We start from the raw sequence: 20,994 nt of genomic DNA, 5'->3' as shown, positions 1-20,994 counted from the left end.
GTTTCTCTAAAAAGTACAGCACTTCATGGTTTAAAATGGATGGAAATCTAATGTGCATGAATGGTACAAAGTAAATTGCACAAGGAAGAATATGTATACAACTGTGTACCCATGAGCACAAAATAAATATTGTATACACACACAGAGAGAGAGAGACATGATCTGCACTGGCACTTAAGTGTGTGTGCAAACGACCGCTCACTTGTGCTTGCAAGTAATGGCTAAGTTCTAATGAACTTTGTTTGGTCCCGTGTTTCTTATCTGTTGGCACTTAAAGAAAAACACACACACACACCCTTAGCGCATAACTTTGTGAAGCAGATCTTTCTATTTTCTCTAACCAATTAGGGAAAAATAAGGCTCTTAAGAAGACAGAATGGTCTATAAGATGGTCTACCTCAATCTTGTCTACACTGACCTGGAAAGGCCAAATTGATTGATGTGAAGTATGTGCTCTAATACTGAGTTATAGCCCTTTCTGTAGGCTTCTTGCTATTATCCATAATTATATCATCAGCGTCATACATGAGGACACTAACATAGCTGAGTGTACAACACATCAGCTGGAGAAGATGAGAACAGTATTTTTCTTTGGTGGCTCATGGTTTAAAACATTGGATTGTTTCTTAAAATGGGGCTGTTTATTATAATAATTCAGATGGCTTTGTTAAAAAAACATAACCTTGGAACTAAGGAAGTCCAGACTGAAACTTAGGGGGCAAATCTATGTAGTCAAGAGAACATCCTCAATGAATGCATCTCTGTTAACATCTTTCAAGGAGTAAAGTGAGCAAAAATGCATTATAAATGACACATTCTGAAGATAATTCATGTATATTTGCCTTTTGCTATGTATATTAAAAGGATGTGCATTTGAGACCTAATAAAATTAGCAGCTCTTGAAATTCCTCTCAGAGGTACCATGTGAATCAACACAAATTGCTGTCACAACTGATTTCCAATTGTTTTTCAGATTTTCACGGATGAACAGATACAACAAATAATTTACTTTTTGCTAATGGATCACACCTAAGATCTTTGAATAAATGAATAACAAAGATTTCAGTGTATATACTAAAAATATACAAAAAGGTGACAACTGACTTTAAAAATCTCCTGCCAGTTCTAATATTTCAGAATCAATATATGCTTTTCTCTCTGGAGGAGGTGCAAGCTTAAACATCGCTTGTGAATACGGTGAGAAATCATAATTGGCATATTTGTATTTTTTAATACAAACTGTAAAACTTGAAACAGAGGGCAGCATTTCCCAAAAATAAAACTAGTCATCAACGAACAGCAACAAAACAATGAAAAGCCTCCTAACTTCTACATGCTTATTTTGGAATGCAGAAGATTCTAGAACTTGTAAATGGGAACTTGCAAATTGCAGTGGCATTGATTGAACCATTATACGTGACACAGATTTCCTCCTTTGAAATGTCCGCTACCAGTCCTCACACGAGTTAAGGTTACCCTTCAGAAAAGGGTAATGGCTTTCTGTTGTGGAGGATCTGCTGCATTTATTTTTCATGTTTGAGATGGGGAGCTGAAGGACTTCATCTAGAATTCTTTCCAACATCCACCTTTAAGGGCAAATGAAATATACAATAAATAAATAAATAAAGCAAGAATAGCTCTTTCCAACTTTGCAAGGATCTCTACCCTTTAGCAAAATGTTGTTCCACGTAGGAGAGCTAAATCATACTAACAGCCTAGAAACATGGAACCTTTAGCTTGTGTTTCCAAAAAGTATTTTTAGCAGCAGAAGATATGGATGAAAAAGTTGTTTTCTCAGAGAGGTGGCCAATTTGCCATGTGTTTAAGGGCTCATTTCTATATTTCCTGAGTTACATTAATCAAACATGAGATCCAGGAAATTTTTCAGCTGCTGCCCTGAGGTATAATCTAATTTAGATAAAGACCTATAAAAACAAAAAGTGAAAAAGAGTCTGTTTAAGAATGGATCTGAAGCCCATCTGTTTGGCTCATGGCTTAAAATGATTTAAGCAGCAGCTTCTTTCTCCTGACAGATAATCTATGGATAAAAATTACTTTGGGGTCTGATTGCTCTTAATTAATGTTCTTCCTGACAGTGAAGTTACTCCAGATGACAGTCAGTATTGCCTGTCTGAAGAAATAAGAGTGTTGGTGTGTCAACGCTCACAATGCCCTTGGGTTGACATTGACAATCACAGCCAGTACCTTACCTTTATTATCTTGTAATGTAAAGTTGTGGTTATTTGCAGCCTCCCCTGCCAAACTGAAGGAAAATTGATGACCACTAGGTGGATCATCTTTGTCAATGGCACTGATTCTTTGAATTGCCTAGAGAGAAAAGTGATTTGCCTTCAGGTTAGATTTTAGTTTGCATTAAATACAAGGCAATATTTTAGTCTGCATTCAATAAAAGGCAACTTCTCAGAGCTCTAAGAAGGGAGAGGAAATTTTATATAGTGGTGTGACCCACAGTCCGTTTTTGTTACATTCAGGTACTCATCAAAATTCAGGCACTCATTAGAATTTGGTTTAGAGTTTCTGTTTTGATAGCACCCCTGTTAATTTTGTGTGTGTGATTACAAGGGATGTTGAAAGAGTTAAATTGGGGAAAATGTTGCATGGGGGCACAGGAAGCCATTGTCATTAAAATGGTGTCCGTGCAGATAAAAACCTGGGGAAATATCCAACTAAACAGTTCCGCTAGAACAAGGAGTTTTAGTTGCACAATAAAACCTCCCCATCCTCCCTATACACTTCCTGAATGCCATGTAAATCTGAATCCAGAAGGTTGTGAGAACTGCCAGAACATATATAGGAGTTGCATAAGGAAAGGGCAGGGAAGTTCATTGCTTATCTAAAAAACCTTGTGTTGGTGGAACAGTTTAATTGGGTAACGCCTCTGCTGATAATATTTTTTAAAAAATTCAAGCTGAATTGAGAACGTTGGTAGGATGTGACACAGTAGCAATTCTTAAAGAATTAATATGTTCCAGGAATTCAAGGAATTATGAGATATTCATTATTCAACAGTTGAGGACTCATGAGAAAGAAGGCCATTTATGGAATCTGAGCATAAAAGCATCTAGCTGGTACTCAGTGTAGTTTTACTCTAAAAAAGGTCTATTTTAGTGAAATTAACTGGAAGAATGGAAATTTGCTATTTTCATGGATTAGGAAGTGTAGAGGATGATCAAAATCATATGCAGTGTAGATTTCCCTGTGCAGTTTTCTCACAGGCTCGTGGATGATGGTTTCATATCTAGTTAATGTTTATTTTAGCTTCAAATCAACATGTCATTTTTACTGCAATAAACTGATTATATTTTATCTTAAAAGAGGCATCAATGCAAATCAAATTACTGCTGTGCAGCAAATATCATCAAGCTGTTAGGAATATAAATCCACACCTGGCCAGGTTCTGCATTTTCACAGACAGTAGTTTCATAATCCATTGCAAACTCAGGAGCATTGTCGTTGATGTCAAGAATAGTGATAGCCACATATCCCCTCCCAATTTGCGAAGGGTTTTCTGTTTCAAAGGACAAGAACCAGTTGTTATTATTCATAATGAACCAATTCTGAAACTATGAAATATGTTCCATATTTCTGGAACCACAAAATTAAGTTGTCAGTGGGATTTTTGTCACTAAGAGTGAACCAAAACTGAAAAGAAGAAAAGGGCTGCCATGCTTGATCAGGCCAATGGTTCTTCAAGTACATTGTCCTATTTCTCCTAATGGCCTACATTGAATGTATGAGAAAAAGGTACAGGGAAGGGAATAAAGAAGGGTAATTTCTCCAGCTCCTTCCATTTCCTTTCTTTTGCCAGCAGTTAAGAGAATTGTAATTATTTTCCCTGTATAACCATGGATGCATCTATGACAAATGATGGGTCTTAATCTAGCAGTATTAATGAACCCTTCTTATACAAATGTAAATAAACTGTAATTCTACAGTTGCAAGTTGTTATACTGTATAATTGGTATACAACATTGTGCCATTCAGATGTTGTTGGATTACAGCTGGGGAAAACTTTATTGGCCAAAGGGCTGGATGGTTATCTCTCCAATCCTGTTGGCCAAATCTGACAGACATGCAAGCCAGCCCACTTGTAAATCACATGGCATAACTATGATGCCAGGTGATAGTATGCTTTGAAGCCCTGGTTGTCAGGACTTCAGAGGGTACTGTAGGCTGTTTGAAAGCCCTTTTGCAAGCAGCCTGTTCATCAAACCCATGAAAAGTGGAGCTTAAAAATGCATTGTGGAACTGTTTGCAAAAGGGTTTTCAAACAGACTTATGCTGTGCTTTGGCTCCATGCACCTGTTCCTAGCAGGGGAATAGACACTTACAGCTAAACTCAGTAGGAATTAACCATCACTCATGAACTGATGAGCAGGGGTTACTTTCTGCTGTGTGTGCCCTAAGTCTTCTGCTAGAAACAGGTGTAAGCAGCCAATGCAGGATTGAACCCTGACCCACCCATCCCCCATCAGAGTGACATCAGCAGATTGTAAGGTGGAAGTGGTTTTTGAGAAGTAACCTCATGGGCCAAATTTGTTCCTCAGTTTAGGCCATATGTTAAATATTTCCCACCCCTGGTCCATGTTGATGGGAGTTGCATTCCAAACTTCTGGTGGGCACCTTGTTGACTACTTCTGCATATACTGTCAATTCTAACACCATGGGTAAAATTCAAAGCCACATGCTTCCATTCATTCTATTTGCATGTTCACTTCAGGTTGCCAGAGGGAACAATCCCTCTCTTCTCTCCCCCCCCCCCATTTTGGGGGTTCATCAGACCCCTCAAGACAATTTGGAGGGGGGCAGTGGAAAGAGATGGGGCAAAACCCCATTTTGCATGCATAAATCCTTGAACAGGGCTTCTGCTGCTGGGTGAATCCTAGGTGAATCCTGCCCCATATATTTATTTAACTCTTTAATTTCTATCCTCTCTCTTTTAATCCAAGGAGATGCCCATGGAAGATTAAACAATAATATATAAATATATTAAGGGTGTTTCTGCCCTCTTTGAGACATTATAGTTCTAAGATCAGGATTCTATGATACATGATACTGCTTAAAAACCTTAGAGAATTGTCATGAAATAGCATTAACTTTTAACTCATTACAGTTAACTGTTTATGGCTTAAAGCATCTCTTCCAACACTTAAGGTTCTTCGTGAACAACTTGATTCATTTCACCAACACTTTTAAAGGCTTAAAAAATGGCTTTGCAGTGGGAACTTACGACTCTCCATAGCCAAGACAGTGATGTTATGAACAGCGTTTGTTTCTCTATCCAACGGCTTCGCAGTGGTAATCACCCCACTGTTGGCATCAATATTAAAATATCTCTCCAGGTCTGTGTTTCGATCTATGGAGTACCTGGATGAAAGATGAAAGAAAACTTTTGATGTATGTATAATTGCAATGTGTGTGCGTGTTAAGTTTCATTTATTTCACATTAAGCTCAAAGAGCTTTTCATCAAGATTCTTTTCTCCTTTGTTGTCAGCTGTCTTACAGCCCTTACAGCACACAGAGAGTTTGTTACACAGAGCCATCTGATTCTGCAAAATTCACTGTGTCGAGGAAAGATGGCTCAGTTCCTGCATTTCATGATACCTTCCTAACTGAGGTCGCAGGTATTTCCTTTCCATTTCTGCTCTTTTGCTCTTAGGTCGACCACTCATTTATTTTTGGAAGACTCTACTTCTGAACCCAACCTAATGTGGAATAGATTTGGAACTGTGCCACCTGGCTGTATCAATTCCCTGTGGTTCCCAGCAGAGCTTCCACTGCGAGACACTGAACTTTTTGTCACAGGCAGAAAAGCCCATGGGGTGAATAAGAAAACTGTAGAGTAGGTCAGGGATTACGTATTACTACATTTGCTCCTGGGGCCTTATTGTCATCATACAAACACAGACTCCAGTCACTGAGCAACCTTGGCTTAAGCTCGCCTTGCCTGATCCCCCAAGCTGTTTTCAAGGAGGAGAAAAGCTCAGACAGAAAATAAGCCATGAGAAAGGGAGAAAATGCCCATTGTTGACTGTTTAATTATCCTTTTGGAAATGGCTATGTACTTTTAGAACCATTAGAAACACACCTTTGATATAACACAATATACCAGAAGGCCAGATTGTGTTTAACTGGAATGCTGATTGACAGTGAATATATGTCAGCCTGAAGTCACCTGCTTGCCATGAAATAAGTTTGTTTTTTTTACAGCCCTGCTGATGATGCCCATTGGGACTGGTAGGGTAGAAGTCAAGAGAACTGAACATTAGGAGGAGCCAGAGACAATGAGAGCCAGAGCTGGAGCAAGTGATTCTTGTTTTGCCCCCTATCGTCCTCCCGGCTGAATTCTAAAAGGGACAACACTGAGACATTAAGAGGAGAAAGCTAACAGGCAGTTTTAAGTCAGAAGGTAGGCAGGTGAGGGTTGGCTGAGGGTAGATTGAGGTTGGTGGGGCAGTGACTCATCCATCCAAAAGGATCACCTTCCATTGAAAGGGAGTTCTCAATCACATTAATCTCTCTACATGATGCAGAAGGCGAAGAGAAGCAAATTAATGCACATAAAGGAAAGTGTAGTTGTGATGTGGATGTAAATCAGGGATAGGGAACCTGTGGCCCTCCACATTTATTGTACTACTAATCCATGACCATTCATTGATCATGCTAATTGAGGCTGACCAAAACTGAAGTCCAATAACATCTGGCATGTGGCAGGTTTTCCTGCCCTGGTGTAAGTAGCACTGGAAACTATTTAACTAGGATTCTTCATAAGCAAATCAAAATAGAGTAGCATCCACATTTTACTTTAAGATACCTGCAGAAGGGTTCCCAGCAAAAAGACTCTGAAAAACACACATACGAGTACTTTAGTCAATTAATGTACAGTGGAGAAGAAGGGAGCTGAAAAGGCCACACAGCATTCCACAGCTTAGAATCATAGAATCATAGAGTTGGAAGAGACCACAAGGGCCATCGAGTCCAACCCCCTGCCAAGCAGGAAACACTATCAGAGCACTCCTGACATATGGTTGTCAAGCCTCTGCTTAAAGACCTCCAAAGAAGGAGACTCCACCACACTCCTTGGCAGCAAATTCCACTGTCGAACAGCTCTTACTGTCAGGAAGTTCTTCGTAATGTTTAGGTGGAATCTTCTTTCTTGTAGTTTGGAACCATTGCTCCATGTCCGCTTCTCTGGAGCAGCAGAAAACAACCTTTCTCCCTCCTCTATGTGACATCCTTTTATATATTTGAACATGGCTATCATATCACCCCTTAACCTCCTCTTCTCCAGGCTAAACATGCCCAGCTCCCTTAGCCGTTCCTCATAAGGCATCGTTTCCAGGCCTTTGACCATTTTGGTTGCCCTCCTCTGGACACGTTCCAGTTTGTCAGTGTCCTTCTTGAACTGTGGTGCCCAGAACTGGACACAGTACTCCAGGTGAGGTCTGACCAGAGCAGAATACAGTGGCACTATTACTTCCCTTGATCTAGATGCTATACTCCTATTGATGCAGCCCAGAATTGCATTGGCTTTTTTAGCTGCCGCGTCACACTGTTGGCTCATGTCAAGTTTGTGGTCAACCAAGACTCCTAGATCCTTTTCACATGTACTGCTCTCAAGCCAGGTGTCACCCATCTTGTATTTGTGCCTCTCATTTTTTTTACTCAAGTGCAATACTTTACATTTCTCCCTGTTAAAATTCATCTTGTTTGTTTCTGTCAAGGTCGTTTTGAAGTGTGATCCTGTCCTCTGGGGTGTTAGCCACCCCTCCCAGTTTGGTGTCATCTGCAAATTTGATCAGGATGCCCTTGAGTCCATCATCCAAGTCATTGATAAAGATGTTGAATAAGACCAGGCCCAAGACAGAACCCTGTGGCACCCCACTAGTCACTCTTCTCCAGGATGAAGAGGAACCATTGATGAGCACCCTTTGGGTTCGGTCAGTCAGCCAGTTACAAATCCACTGAGTGGTAGCATAGTCAAGACCGCATTTTACCAGCTTCTTTACAAGAATATCATGGGGCACCTTGTCAAATGCCTTGCTGAAATCAAGGTAGGCTACATCCACTGCGTTCCCTTCATCTATCAGGCTTATAATTCTGTCAAAAAACGAGATCAGGTTAGTCTGACATGACTTATTTTTCAGAAATCCATGCTGACTATTGGTGATCGCAGCATTCCTTTCTAGGTGCTCACAGACTGTTTGCTTAATGATCTGCTCCAGAATCTTCCCTGGTATTGATGTCAGACTGACTGGGCGGTAATTATTTGGGTCCTCTCTTTTCCCCTTTTTGAAAATAGGGACAACATTTGCCCTCCTCCAGTCTGCCGGGACTTCGCCTGTTCTCCAGGAATTCTCAAAGATGACTGCCAGTGGTTCTGAGATCACATCTGCCAGTTCTTTTAATACTCTTGGATGCAGTTCATCTGGCCCTGGAGACTTGAATACATCTAGACTAGCCAAGTATTCTTGTACTATCTCCTTAGTTATTCTGGGCTGTGTTTCCTCTGCTCCAAATTCTTCAGGTCGAGCATTGTTTTCTTTATCGGAGAAGACTGAGGCAAAGAAGGCATTGAGGAGTTCAGCCCTTTCTGTGTCCCCTGTTTGCATTTCACCATCTTCTCCTCTGAGTGACCCCACTGTTTCTTTGTTCTTCCTTTTGCTACGAACATACCCATAAAAGCCTTTTTTGTTGCTTTTAACCTCTCTAGCAAGCCTGAGTTCATTCTGTGCTTTAGCTTTTCTGACTTTGTGTCTACACGTGCTGGCTATTTGTTTGAATTCCTCTTTGGTGGTTTCCCCCCTTTTCCATTTTTTGTACACATCCTTTTTTAATCTTAACTCAGTTAAAAGTTCTTTAGATAGCCACCCTGGCTTCTTTAGGCACCTTCCATGTTTCTGTCTCATTGGTATTGCCTGAAGTTGTGCTTTTACTATCTCCCTCTTAACAAACTCCCAGCCATCATGAACTCCCTTTTCTTTTAGTATTACTGTCCATGGGATCTCACCCAGCACTTCCCTAAGTTTTATGAAGTCGGCTTTCTTAAAGTCAAGAAATTGAGTCCTAGTATGCTTGGCTGCTCATTTCCGCTGTATAGTAAACTTCAGAAGAGCATGATCACTTGCGCCTAATGTTCCTTCCACTTCTACCCCACTAACCAGGTCATCAACATTGGTTAGGACCAGATCTAAAATGGCTCTTCCTCTTGTTGCTTCTCCCACTTTCTGGACAATGAAGTTGTCTGCAAGGCCAGTGAGGAATCTGTTTGACCTTATGCTCTTGGCTGAGTTTGACATCCAACAAATATCTGGGTAATTGAAGTCCCCCATTACTACTATCTCCCTTCCTTTTGCATGCTTGGCCATCTGTTCCAGGAAGGCATCATCTATGTCCTCCGTTTGGCTTGGGGATCTATAGTAAACTCCCACAATGAGGTCACTGTTATTCTTCTCTCCCTTAATTTTGACCCAAATGCTCTCACTTTGGCTTTGAGGTTCTAAATCTTGGATCTCTTCACAGGTATACACATCCCTGACATATAACGCCACTCCTCCTCCTTTCTTGTCTGGTCTGTTTCTCTGAAATAGATTGTATCCCTCCATTATTACATTCCAATCGTGGGACTTATCCCACCAGGTTTCAGTGATGCCTATTATGTCATATTTAGTTTGCTGTACCAAGAGCTCAAGCTCATCTTGTTTATTTCCCATGCTTTGCGCATTAGTGTACAGACATTGAAGTCCATTAATCATTCCCCCGTGTCTCTTATTTAAGGATTATTATTTTTTTATTGGAAAGAAATAAGCAGGTCAGGATTTTCACCTCTTTGGCCAATCAAGGTAAAGCAAAAGTTCAGATCTTCCATAGCAACTACTGACAGCACTAGGTACAATGTTGTGGGAGTGTGCTTAAGGATGCAAATACCACTGCTTGAAAAAAAGGCAAGGACAAGCTGTTGCAAATTATGTTCTCTTCACATGAAATGCTTCCATTTTCCTCGGAAGTACTTTGACAACAATAAAAAACCCTCTCTTTGTGTGTGTGTGTGTGTGTGTCTTCGTTCACTTTTAACCAAAAGGAGGGATAGCTCAAACAGTGATGATTTTGATTGTAAAGATGAGACAGTTTGCACATTTGTACTTCACAGTATTATTCCCAGATGGCAAGCCTTCATCCTGTTTCTTAGTGCAGTAATCCACTACAATGGTTTCCTGAATCAACAGCGCTTTCATAGAACAGAAAAGGCGGGATTTTCCATCACATTGCTCAAAAAGGCTTTGCAAATATACAACAGGGGTCACCCACCATTTTGAGCCAGTGGGAACATTTAGAATTTTGTGAAAGTGACACGAGTGACACGAATTATTTGCAGGGTTGTTAACCAATCAGAATATTTTTGTTGATTTCACTGAGTGAGCAATTACATTTTAAACTATAACTGCATATTACAAAAATATCAATATCATTGCATTTTAGTTACTGAAGGCAATGGCCTGCATCCTAATGTATCCTCCATGAATGGAACATAATTCACAATCACAGAATGGAGTTTTCTGCCACCCCTTCTCTCTGCAACCCCTGGAAAAAAAATTGGGGGGTTTGGAGGACCCTTGCAGATGAAATTTGAAAATCTGACCCCTTGTGTGACTCTAACTAAATTGGTCCAGTTTAATGAACCCAAAGAGCATCAATTATTTTTATTGCCTAACCTTTAGGAATGTTTCTGCACTGATGACATGCTCATTTGGCTTTCGTTTTAGTAACTCCCTGCTTTTGTTTTCCCCTCATGCTTGAACTGCTGTATTTGGTCAGCAATGCACAGCTCTTGAACAGCTTCATGGTTGGCATGCTTCCCCCAGGGACATCGCCTGTCACCTTTGCAATGTAGCCACTCTTGGCAGGCCTGGGCAGATGGAATTTAATCTCTGGACAGCTCTCAAGCTTCCTAGCTATTAACCCTGACACTGTTCAGCATAGCTAGTCAAAAGCCGGTTCCGAGAACATTAGTTTGCATGACATATTTCCTTGAGAAAAATTCAGCTGATTAAAGCCTTCTAATAACATTGGGTTGTATTCAAGCAGAATGAGTGTAGGCAGCTTGCACAACATTTTTCTCTCATCCCTTCCTTTCCCACTGCAGCCCCCTGTACATCCCTCAACCCCTGCTCCAATGATTTGGGGAGACCTATAAAACAAACTGTATCCAAGCTAAATTTTGCTTTTTGGATCACACTTTTGAGTGGTTCTGTTCACTAGATGCTACCACCAGCAGAAGAGTTTCCTGTTCCTCCCATTTTCCCCTCTAGCCCCCTGAACAGCATCAAAACAGCTCTGGAGGCTGAGGGACAAGGAAGTCTAGTTGCACCAGTGGAAAAATGCACATGGAGCACTGGATACAACCCTGGGTGTTTCCTTAAACTGAAGTAGATTACTATAATTCCTGTGCTAAGGCTGAGAGAGAGATCGTAATGTTCCCAAGGCTGTTCAATGAGTCTTTGACTATACAGGTGTTTGAAATCACTTTTCCTAGACAGGCTCAATCTGCTTTTTAAGTGATGGAGCCAGTCACTTTAAAAGCTGTAGTTCAATTTTCTCAAGCAGACAACAAAATGAGGAGGACTGCAATAAAAACCTTTATGGCAGAGTAATTTAGGGAACCTGTATAGAAGTACGGCCTTATATACTAAAATAATGAATAAGTGTAAGATGTCTAAAACAAATAGTGACAACAATATGTTTTATCAGATGTACTGCCCCATTTTCTCTTTCTTTCAAGCTGCCAAGCTTGGGAGAAATTCTAATCAGGACTAAACAAAGGCAGGCAGGCAGGCATATAAAAAGGCTATAAAAAGGCCTTGCACTTCATATCATTTTGAGTTTGGTAGCTGTGAATCCTCTGGAACTTTCATCCTTTCCCCCAGTCCCAGATGACAAAAGGACACGATGTTAGGATATTTCCGTTCCACCTTAAAAGGGAGCAGGATGTTTGTATAACAGCCTGCGTAAGTTCCTGTCTCACAGGATGTTTATGTTGTAAGTTCGTTTCGTTTTTGGCTGTCTTGCCTGAGCAGTCGGAGCAGACGGTCATGTCTCCTTTGTTCTGACCAACGCCTAATAAACTGTAAATATGCATGTCCTGCTCTCATGCTTGTGCAACTTTTTGCTGTGTGAATTCTGCTGTTATAGTGTGCACTAAGCCTGAGGCTTAGTGTCGCTGAATTGCTGATATTGCCTGACTACGGGAGGTTGATGGATCGTCCGGCACCGAGCTTGGGGGCATCAGATGGACTTTATCTCCCTGGCAGTATCCCAACAACAGGTTTCGGGCCCAGATTCACGGCACTTGCAGAAGAGTAAGACAGCGACAGACTGCTGAAAGGTATGTTGGAAAGCGAAAGCAGAGGCTTTTCTGCCGCGGAAGAAGTCTTTGATGTCCGGCAAAACTAATTGGCCTGGGAGCCGAGCCAGAGGCATCGTGATTTATGAGCTGCCGAGATAACACGTCTTAAAAGGCTCACGGCTGAAGCAAATAGCTGAGATGGATCTTTTACAATCCTCTGAAGCTGCTCCGTGTCCACTAAAGCTAAATGGCCACAACTATCAGACCTGGGCAAGGTACTGTGAGGGCCAGATGAGAAGGCTTGGTGTGTGGAATACTATTTCTGAGGACCCCCCAGCCCCTGTGACAGATGAATGGAGGGCACAGGACTCGAGAGCCATGGGGATAATTTTGCTCTCAGTAGCTCCTGAAGAGTTAATCACCCTGGCTGGCAAGGCCAGTGCCCGTGCGATGTGGGACGGGCTTAGAGCCTGTCATCTCCGACAAGAGGCTGGGTCTGTGTTGCTTTATTTCAGAAAGCTGCACAGGAAGCGTTTGGAGCCAGGGGAAGACCTTAGAGCCGACGTTTTACATTTGCAGCATCTCCGACAGGAATTGACTCAGAGAGGTTTCAATATGCCTGAGTCACTGTTTGCAATTCTCATCCTGGACTCCCTGGATGAAAGCTATCATGCCGTGTCAAGTCAGCTGGCGACCCTCCCTGCGCAAGACCTCACTGCTACAAAGGTCTTGGCGACTTTGCAAAATGAATACGATAGGAGAAATGCAGCTGAATCGGCTTGTGCGCTTCAGGGGGAGCAATGTGGGACAGCATTCCAGCCTCCAGGGGGAGCCAAAGCGTTGGCAGCTGTGAAGTGCTGGAACTGTGGGAACCAAGGTCATACTCAGAAGTTTTGTCGAAAGACTGGAAATAAACAAAGGAAAAAGCCTGCAGATGGCCCGAAGCAGAAGGGGAGTGGAAGGCCAGGGAAAAACAAAGCTATGTTTGCTGGCACAGCTCCACCAAAGGCTAAAGGCACGTCTGATGGCCAGGAGCAGGGGGGCAAGTTGCAAAAGCCCTCGCCAGTGGAAAACAAGGCTATGTTTGCTGGCACAGCTTCACCAAAGGCTATAGGCAAGCTGCAAAAGCCCACGCCGGTGGGAAACAAGGCCAAGGCCAGGTTTGTTATTGACTCTGGGTGCTCGCACCATCTCACCAAAGACCGCCATCTGTTTATCTCCTTCACACCTCAAGATGGAGAGGTCCAGCTGGCTGATGGAAGGACTTTGCAAGCTACAGGAGTTGGAACTGTGAAACTTGCAAGTCTGAATACGACCATCAAAGATGTACTTTTTGTTCCAGGAGCTGTGGGCAATTTGATTAGTGTACCACAGCTGACTGGGCGTGGTTTTGAGGTTTCCTTCAAGAGGACTGTCTGTGTCATCAGAAAAGGCAAAGAGGACATGTGGCATGCAAAGTTGGTGGATGGTTTGTTCAGTCTAACCTATGATGATGTTGCTGTGTCTAATGCTGATACTTGTTGTGTTGCACAAACTAACAAGGTTCTTCATGCAGGTTGCATTCATGATGCACATCGCAGGTTTTGTCACCTCTCTTGGCAAGCGCTAGCCAAGATGCCTGGGTTGGTTGAAGGTTTGGACATCAAACCTTGCAAATTTCACATGAAATGTGTATCTTGTGCAGAGAACAAGGTGAAGGTTGCTCCAAAAGGCAAGGAGTCTAGCAGGCAGGCTTCCAAACCCTACCAGCTAGTTCATGCAGACCTGGTAGGTCCTCTAGCGCCCTCTTTGGGTAGAGCAAGATACTTCATGGTTCTAATTGATTCTTTTTCCAGGTACATTCATGTGTTCATGCTCGAGCAGAAATCGCAAGCATTTCCTAAGTTCAAGGCATTCTGTGCTTGGTTGGAGAATGCTCATGGTAAACGTATTGGGTGTCTGTTTACTGATCGGGGCGGGGAGTTCACTTCTCAGCAGTTTGAAGCTTTCCTGACTGAGAAGGGAATCCAGCATGACTTGTCAACGCCTAGATCGCCATGGATGAATGGGCTTGCGGAGAGAGCAAATCAAACGTTGCTGCAAGGGATAAAAACCTTGTTGCATGATGCCAATCTCCCTGAGAAGTTTTGGGGGGAGGCTCTGGCGAATTTTGTTTATTCTTTTAACAGGAGACTGTCATCACCTATTGGTTGTACTCCCTATGAGAAGATGTATGGGAGGAAACCTAATGTCAAGCACTTGAGAATCTTTGGTTCTGACATGTGGGTGCACACCCCACAAAGCAACAAGCTTGGGAAGCGTGGGGCACATGGTTTGTTCATGGGGTACGAAAAAGGTGCATACAGGGTATGGATGACTAACTCTAAATCCATAAAGTTCACAAGGAGTGTTGAGTACAATCCTAAGTGGGGGGAAAATGTGGGAATTTTCCAGAGTTACCCAGAGGAGGATGAAGGTGATGTGAAGAAAGCAGATCATGCTGAGAAAGCTGAGGAAAATGATGATGATGATGATGATGATGATGATGATGATGATCAGAGTTCGGATTCCAGTTCAGTGGGCGGCGCTGCTGCTGCTGTCAGTGACAGTGATGACACAGCAGACTACAAGAGCGCAAAGGCCTCAGTCAGACCATCTGATGAGTCTGACAATGAACTGGTAGAACCACTGTTCACCATTGGTCATTTTTCTCCTAAGAAAGAGGAGACGAGTCCAGAAGACTTGTGTCTGGTTCGCAGGTCTGAAAGGGCGACCAAAGGCAAACCTCCAAAGAGATTTGCTGATGAGTTTGCTAAGATGGCAACTGCTGTTCTTAGTAGCTCAGAGAAGGTGTGGGAACCTTCAAGCTTCAAAGAGGTCCAGGAGTTAACCTCTAAAGATGCTGAGCCTTGGCTTAATGCCATGAAGGCAGAAGTTGATTCCTTGAACAGGAACCAAACTTGGGAACTGGTACCGGTAGTCCCAGGGATGAGACTGGTTGGCAGCAAATGGGTCTTCAAGGCCAAGACAGACCAGAATGGCAAGGTTGTCAGACACAAAGCCAGATTGGTTGCCAGAGGTTTTTCACAGGTACCAGGGCAGGATTACCACGAGACCTACTCGCCCACGGTCAAATATGAGAGCATTCGGCTGATGCTCAAGATAGCTGCAGAGGAGAAACTGCATGTTTCCCATCATGACATTAATACAGCTTTTTTGTACGGAATTTTGAACGAGCAGCTGTACATGCTTCCACCTGACGGGATGCAGATACAGAAGGGAATGGTCTGTAAACTGCGGAAATCCTTGTATGGTCTCAAGCAGAGTGCCAGGTGTTGGAACACAAAACTCACTGAAACGTTGCTTTCTCTAGGTTTTCACCAGGGCAAAGCTGATCCGTGTGTGTTTGTCAAGGAGGAGGGGCAAAACAAACTGTATTGTTTATGTTTTGTTGATGATCTTCTGATGTTTTGGAAGAATCAGGCTTTTTACCAAAGCACCCTAGCTCAGCTGAAGGAGCACTTTGACATGAAGGATCTTGGTGAGGTATCCAACTATCTTTCTCTGCAGGTGGAGAGGGACCAAGCAGGTAATTTTCTGGTACACCAAACACAGAAAATTGCTGATGTATTAACCAGGTTGAATTTGGTTGATGCAAACCCAGCAGACACACCGATGGTGACAGGTTACCAGGTAGATAGTACTGCTGAAGCGTTTTCTGACACAACGCTGTACAGATGCATTCTAGGCAAGTTGAATTTCATTGCTAGATGTTCAAGACCTGACATTGCTGTAAGCACTAACCTGCTTAGCAGACATGCTAACAATCCTACTGTTCAGGATTGGAAAGCTCTGAAGCGCATAGCCCGGTATTTGAAAGGGACTATGCACTACAGGCTGAGGTTCACCAGTCAGAAGACTGGAGGTCTTGAAATCTTTGCAGATGCAAGTTTTGGAAGTGACACCACGGATGGTACAAGCACTTCTGGAGTATGCTACATGTACAACCACTGCCTGTTTGACTGGTTGTGCAAAAAGCAGACAACAGTTAGCCTAAGTTCCTGTGAAGCAGAACTCAATGCTCTGTCATTTTCACTCATGGATTGTGAATGGTTGATGCAACTGTTTAAGGACATTGGGGTTTCTGTGAAATGTCCTATACATGTGTATCAAGACAATAGATCTTGTTTGGCTTTGCTGAACTCAGAGAGTTGCAAGCAAAGGACCAAGTACTTGCAGATTAAGCTACATCGTGCAAGAGAGTGTATTCAGAAAGGACTCATTCAGGTGTCCTACATGCCAGGAAATGAAATTCCTGCTGATCTGTTGTCTAAGGTTGTTAACAGAGAACAACTGAAGGTTTACGCACAAAGGTTGCAATTGGGTTGAACCACAGGTACTACAGGTTACACGGAAAGGGGGAGGATGTTAGGATATTTCCGTTCCACCTTAAAAGGGAGCAGGATGTTTGTATAACAGCCTGCGTAAGTTCCTGTCTCACAGGATGTTTATGTTGTAAGTTCGTTTCGTTTTTGGCTGTCTTGCCTGAGCAGTCGGAGCAGACGGTCATGTCTCCTTTGTTCTGACCAATGCCTAATAAACTGTAAATATGCATGTCCTGCTCTCATGCTTGTGCAACTTTTTGCTGTGTGAATTCTGCTGTTATAGTGTGCACTAAGCCTGAGGCTTAGTGTCGCTGAATTGCTGATATTGCCTGACTACGGGAGGTTGATGGATCGTCCGGCACCGAGCTTGGGGGCATCAGATGGACTTTATCTCCCTGGCAGTATCCCAACACACACTTCATGTGTTAAAAGGTGATCTCTTCTTATTTCATCATATACTTTTCAAGGGGAGCCCCGGCACCTAAACAGGATTTCAGTCTAGTTTCAATAACACACTGCATGGTTAGCACTGCTGCCCTATAAACAGACAGAGCTCAGGCCTATCAATTGTATTTGCTCTTTTACACAAATATTTGATAAACATTCTATGAAAATTCACAGTACTTTTGAATCACATTAAGTTATTTTGAAGAGCTCCCTTTTTGACCAACCTAGAGTGAGATATACATATATATGAAAAACAGCAGTGTGTGTGTGTGTGTGTGTGTGTGTGTGAGAGAGAGAGAGAGAGAGAGAGAAATATTTGTAGGCTGAAATATATTTTCAGCACTTACATTGCAAGGAAATAGCTACAAAAATACAATTTTATAAATGAATGCACCTCCAGTAAAGAGAGGCTTGGGAACAGATTTCTGCAAAATGCACATCCGATATGCATCCAGCATACACATTGCTTCCTTTCTGTAAATAACTTGTTCTGCAAAGCGTTTGGCGTAATTAATTTAATTGGAACATAAGCTATGGATTGTGGATAATAATGGCTTCTTGTCTTCTACAAAATATTTTCCTTACATAATCCTGTTATGATTTCATGTGTAGTGCTGGGAGTGGGGAGTATATTTTAAGGCGATTTAAACACGGGGATACAACAAAATCACTGAAATGTAATTATATGGGCGCATACTGCAGGGTAGAAAGAATATTTATGTTTTAAAATATTTGTATTATGCTGTGCCCCAAAGGATTTAAATCTGTTTACAGCTACAACGTAGTAACAAATTGGTGATATGTTGATTTGGCTGCTCAAGGGTCCTTAGCAAAGTGAAACTCCACATGAGTAAAGACTTTCACAAGCAATGCACGGCCTATGCATACATAATAGGAGTGCACAGACTATTCCACATCAAAGTGAACTTAAAAGTTCCTTTTCCCAAGCTTTGTCTTGAACCCAGAAAATACCAAGACAAGTCAATCCAAATGACAACAAAATATACTCAGCAGTATCTAACTAAGCTGTACTTAAGAATATACTCATTGAAATTAATGGGCATGTCTAACTTAGGTCTATTAGTTCTAGTGGGTTTACTCTGGGGAGGGAAGTGGTAGTACTTCTGCTGGGGACATGACATGCTCCTTCTGGAGTAGTCTGTCTACTTTTGGAGAGTTGCACTCAGCTCTTGCCTGTGGCTCAGGGAAGGGGTCAATATGTGACAGCAGCTACACCAGAAGAGTGTAGCTGATGGATCTTAAACCTTCAGTGAGTTAGAGACTTCCCCTACATGCAAAGACAGGCTTTGGTGGATTGAGAAGACGAGACCAATACTGGGCCCAATGTTCAAGAAGGCAGTTACTGCATGTGCTGTAGAGGGAAGTGAGGGGCAGATGCGACTCATCAACCTGAGAAGGTGGCCCATCTAGGAGAAGGAAAACTCTGATCCTAAACTTCCACTGTATTCATTAATGAGAAAGGCTTCAGGAGTAAACCCCAAGGGAAACTCCATATCCGCTGCACTGCGTGGCATCTTTAGGAGAAGAGGGGCTAAAGAGTAAACCCTGCGCAAATCCAGAGTAGAGTCCCCAAGGCAGTTGAATGGCATCTTGTACTCCTCTTTCTGGCGACTACTGCAGCCAAGCTGGTACAAAATGTATTGCTCTGCCTTTCTTTGGACCACATCAGTGAGACCAAGGAGGGAGAAAATATTGTCATCTGGGCAGCCCAAGACTTGCACCCTGAAGAGGTCATTTCAGTGATGTTAATGAAGCAAAAACAGTGTGAGTTACTGGTCTCTGCAGCCCCAGCAGGCACTGTGATTCTCCAGTGGTTTGGCTCCACCCCGAGAGGCATACTTCATTGTCTCTTGAGAACGATGGAAGCCAACAACAACTCTGAGAAGAACTTAGTTTGATACAACCCAAGGTGTTTTTTCTATCTGGGAATACAGGAAATTTTTTTGATATAGATATAAGCAGCAGCAAAAGTAGGAAATGAAATGCAAAATTACCTCACAGGACTGTTAGATGCATCTGGGTCATGAGCTGCAACAGTTCCAATGATGGTGCCTACTTTAGCTGCTTCAGACACTACCATAGTGTACAAACGTGAGGTAAATATAGGCGGTTCATCTACATCCTCCACAATGATCTTCACTGTTGTCATATCACTGAAGGGCCCAAGGCTTAAAAAACGAGGATCAACTTGCTTATTTGCCGCTTCTATTCTCAAGGTGTAGCTGGCCTTGGCTTCATAATCCAGCTCCTACAGAGAAAAAGTGATTTAGAAGTTTAAGCAGCAGAGTCAACTTCTAAATTATAATCAGCCAGCTCTTTGACTTGCAAATATGAGTGAATAATATGTAGGCTTACCATTCCTAAGTACAAAATGTTACTTGTGCCACAATGCCAGTATTTCTCACAGTCTGAGCTAATTCACATAACAGATCCGCCCGCCGGCCCCCAGCAACAGAGATTTTAAAAGTCAACCCACACTGAGTTCTGTCTTGGGCCCGGTCTTATTCAACATCTTTATCAATGATTTGGATGATGGACTCAAGGGCATCCTGATCAAATTTGCAGATGACACCAAACTGGGAGGGGTGGCTAACACCCCAGAGGACAGGATCACACTTCAAAACGACCTTGACAGATTAGAGAACTGGGCCAAAACAAACAAGATGAATTTTAACAGGGAGAAATGTAAAGTATTGCACTTGGGCAAAAAAAAATATGAGAGGCACAAATACAAGATGGGTGACACCTGGCTTGAGAGCACTACATGTGAAAAGGATCTAGGAGTCTTGGTTGACCACAAACTTGACATGAGCCAACAGTGTGACGCGGCAGCTAAAAAAGCCAATGCAATTCTGGGCTGCATCAATAGGAGTATAGCATCTAGATCAAGGGAAGTAATAGTGCCACTGTATTCTGCTCTGGTCAGACCTCACCTGGAGTACTGTGTCCAGTTCTGGGCACCACAGTTCAAGAAGGACACTGACAAACTGGAACGTGTCCAGAGGAGGGCAACCAAAATGGTCAAAGGCCTGGAAACGATGCCTTATGAGGAACGGCTAAGGGAGCTGGGCATGTTTAGCCTGGAGAAGAGGAGGTTAAGGGGTGATATGATAGCCATGTTCAAATATATAAAAGGATGTCACATAGAGGAGGGAGAAAGGTTGCTTTCTGCTGCTCCAGAGAAGCGGACACGGAGCAATGGATCCAAACTACAAGAAAGAAGATTCCACCTAAACATTAGGAAGAACTTCCTGACAGTAAGAGCTGTTCGACAGTGGAATTTGCTGCCAAGGAGTGTGGTGGAGTCTCCTTCTTTGGAGATCTTTAAGCAGAGGCTTGACAACCATATGTCAGGAGTGCTCTGATGGGGTTTCCTGCTTGGCAGGGGGTTGGACTCGATGGCCCTTGTGGTCTCTTCCAACTCTATGATTCTATGATTCTATGATTCTATTCTATGATTCTATGATTCTATGAGGTCCAAATGGAATAAGGGTCTGTGAATGAGCATCTACCACACCAATAAGAACACTAAATAATCCAGCTAATTGGGGAGCTAAATGTAGTCTAGCTAAATGGGGAGCCAAGCAGGAATACCTAGTCTACCAAACTTTAGACAGAATACGGTGACTTCAAGAGAGGATTACATCAAAGAACTCTAAGTAGGGCTCCCCTTGTGTTTGGTCCAAAAGCTACAGTTAGGTAAAAAAAAGAGGTAAAGGTAAAGGACCCCTGGACAGTTAAGTCCAGTCAAAGACGACTATGGGGTTGCAGTGCTCATCTGGCCTTGAGGCTGAGGG

General features: G+C 42.6%; 1 protein-coding gene across 5 annotated transcripts in view; it reads right to left on the bottom strand.

The window, feature by feature from the left end:
* CDH7 (cadherin 7) overlaps positions 1-20,994 on the bottom strand; it is a 120,241-nt gene that overhangs the window by 12,893 nt on the left and 86,354 nt on the right. For all 5 annotated transcript variants that reach the window (XM_053396614.1, XM_053396611.1, XM_053396608.1 and 2 more), the window contains 4 exons: positions 19,192-19,445; positions 5,252-5,388; positions 3,408-3,529; positions 2,211-2,328 (listed from right to left, as the gene is read on the bottom strand). In XM_053396614.1, coding sequence (XP_053252589.1) covers positions 2,211-2,328; positions 3,408-3,529; positions 5,252-5,388; positions 19,192-19,445 — 631 coding nt within the window. The remainder of the gene's footprint in view (positions 1-2,210; positions 2,329-3,407; positions 3,530-5,251; positions 5,389-19,191; positions 19,446-20,994) is intronic.

The sequence above is a fragment of the Podarcis raffonei genome, chromosome 7 (assembly GCF_027172205.1).
Source record: "Podarcis raffonei isolate rPodRaf1 chromosome 7, rPodRaf1.pri, whole genome shotgun sequence".
NCBI lineage: Eukaryota > Metazoa > Chordata > Lepidosauria > Squamata > Lacertidae > Podarcis > Podarcis raffonei.
Note: the sequence above shows the minus strand (reverse complement) of the source record. Positions and strands in the feature narration are given on the sequence as shown.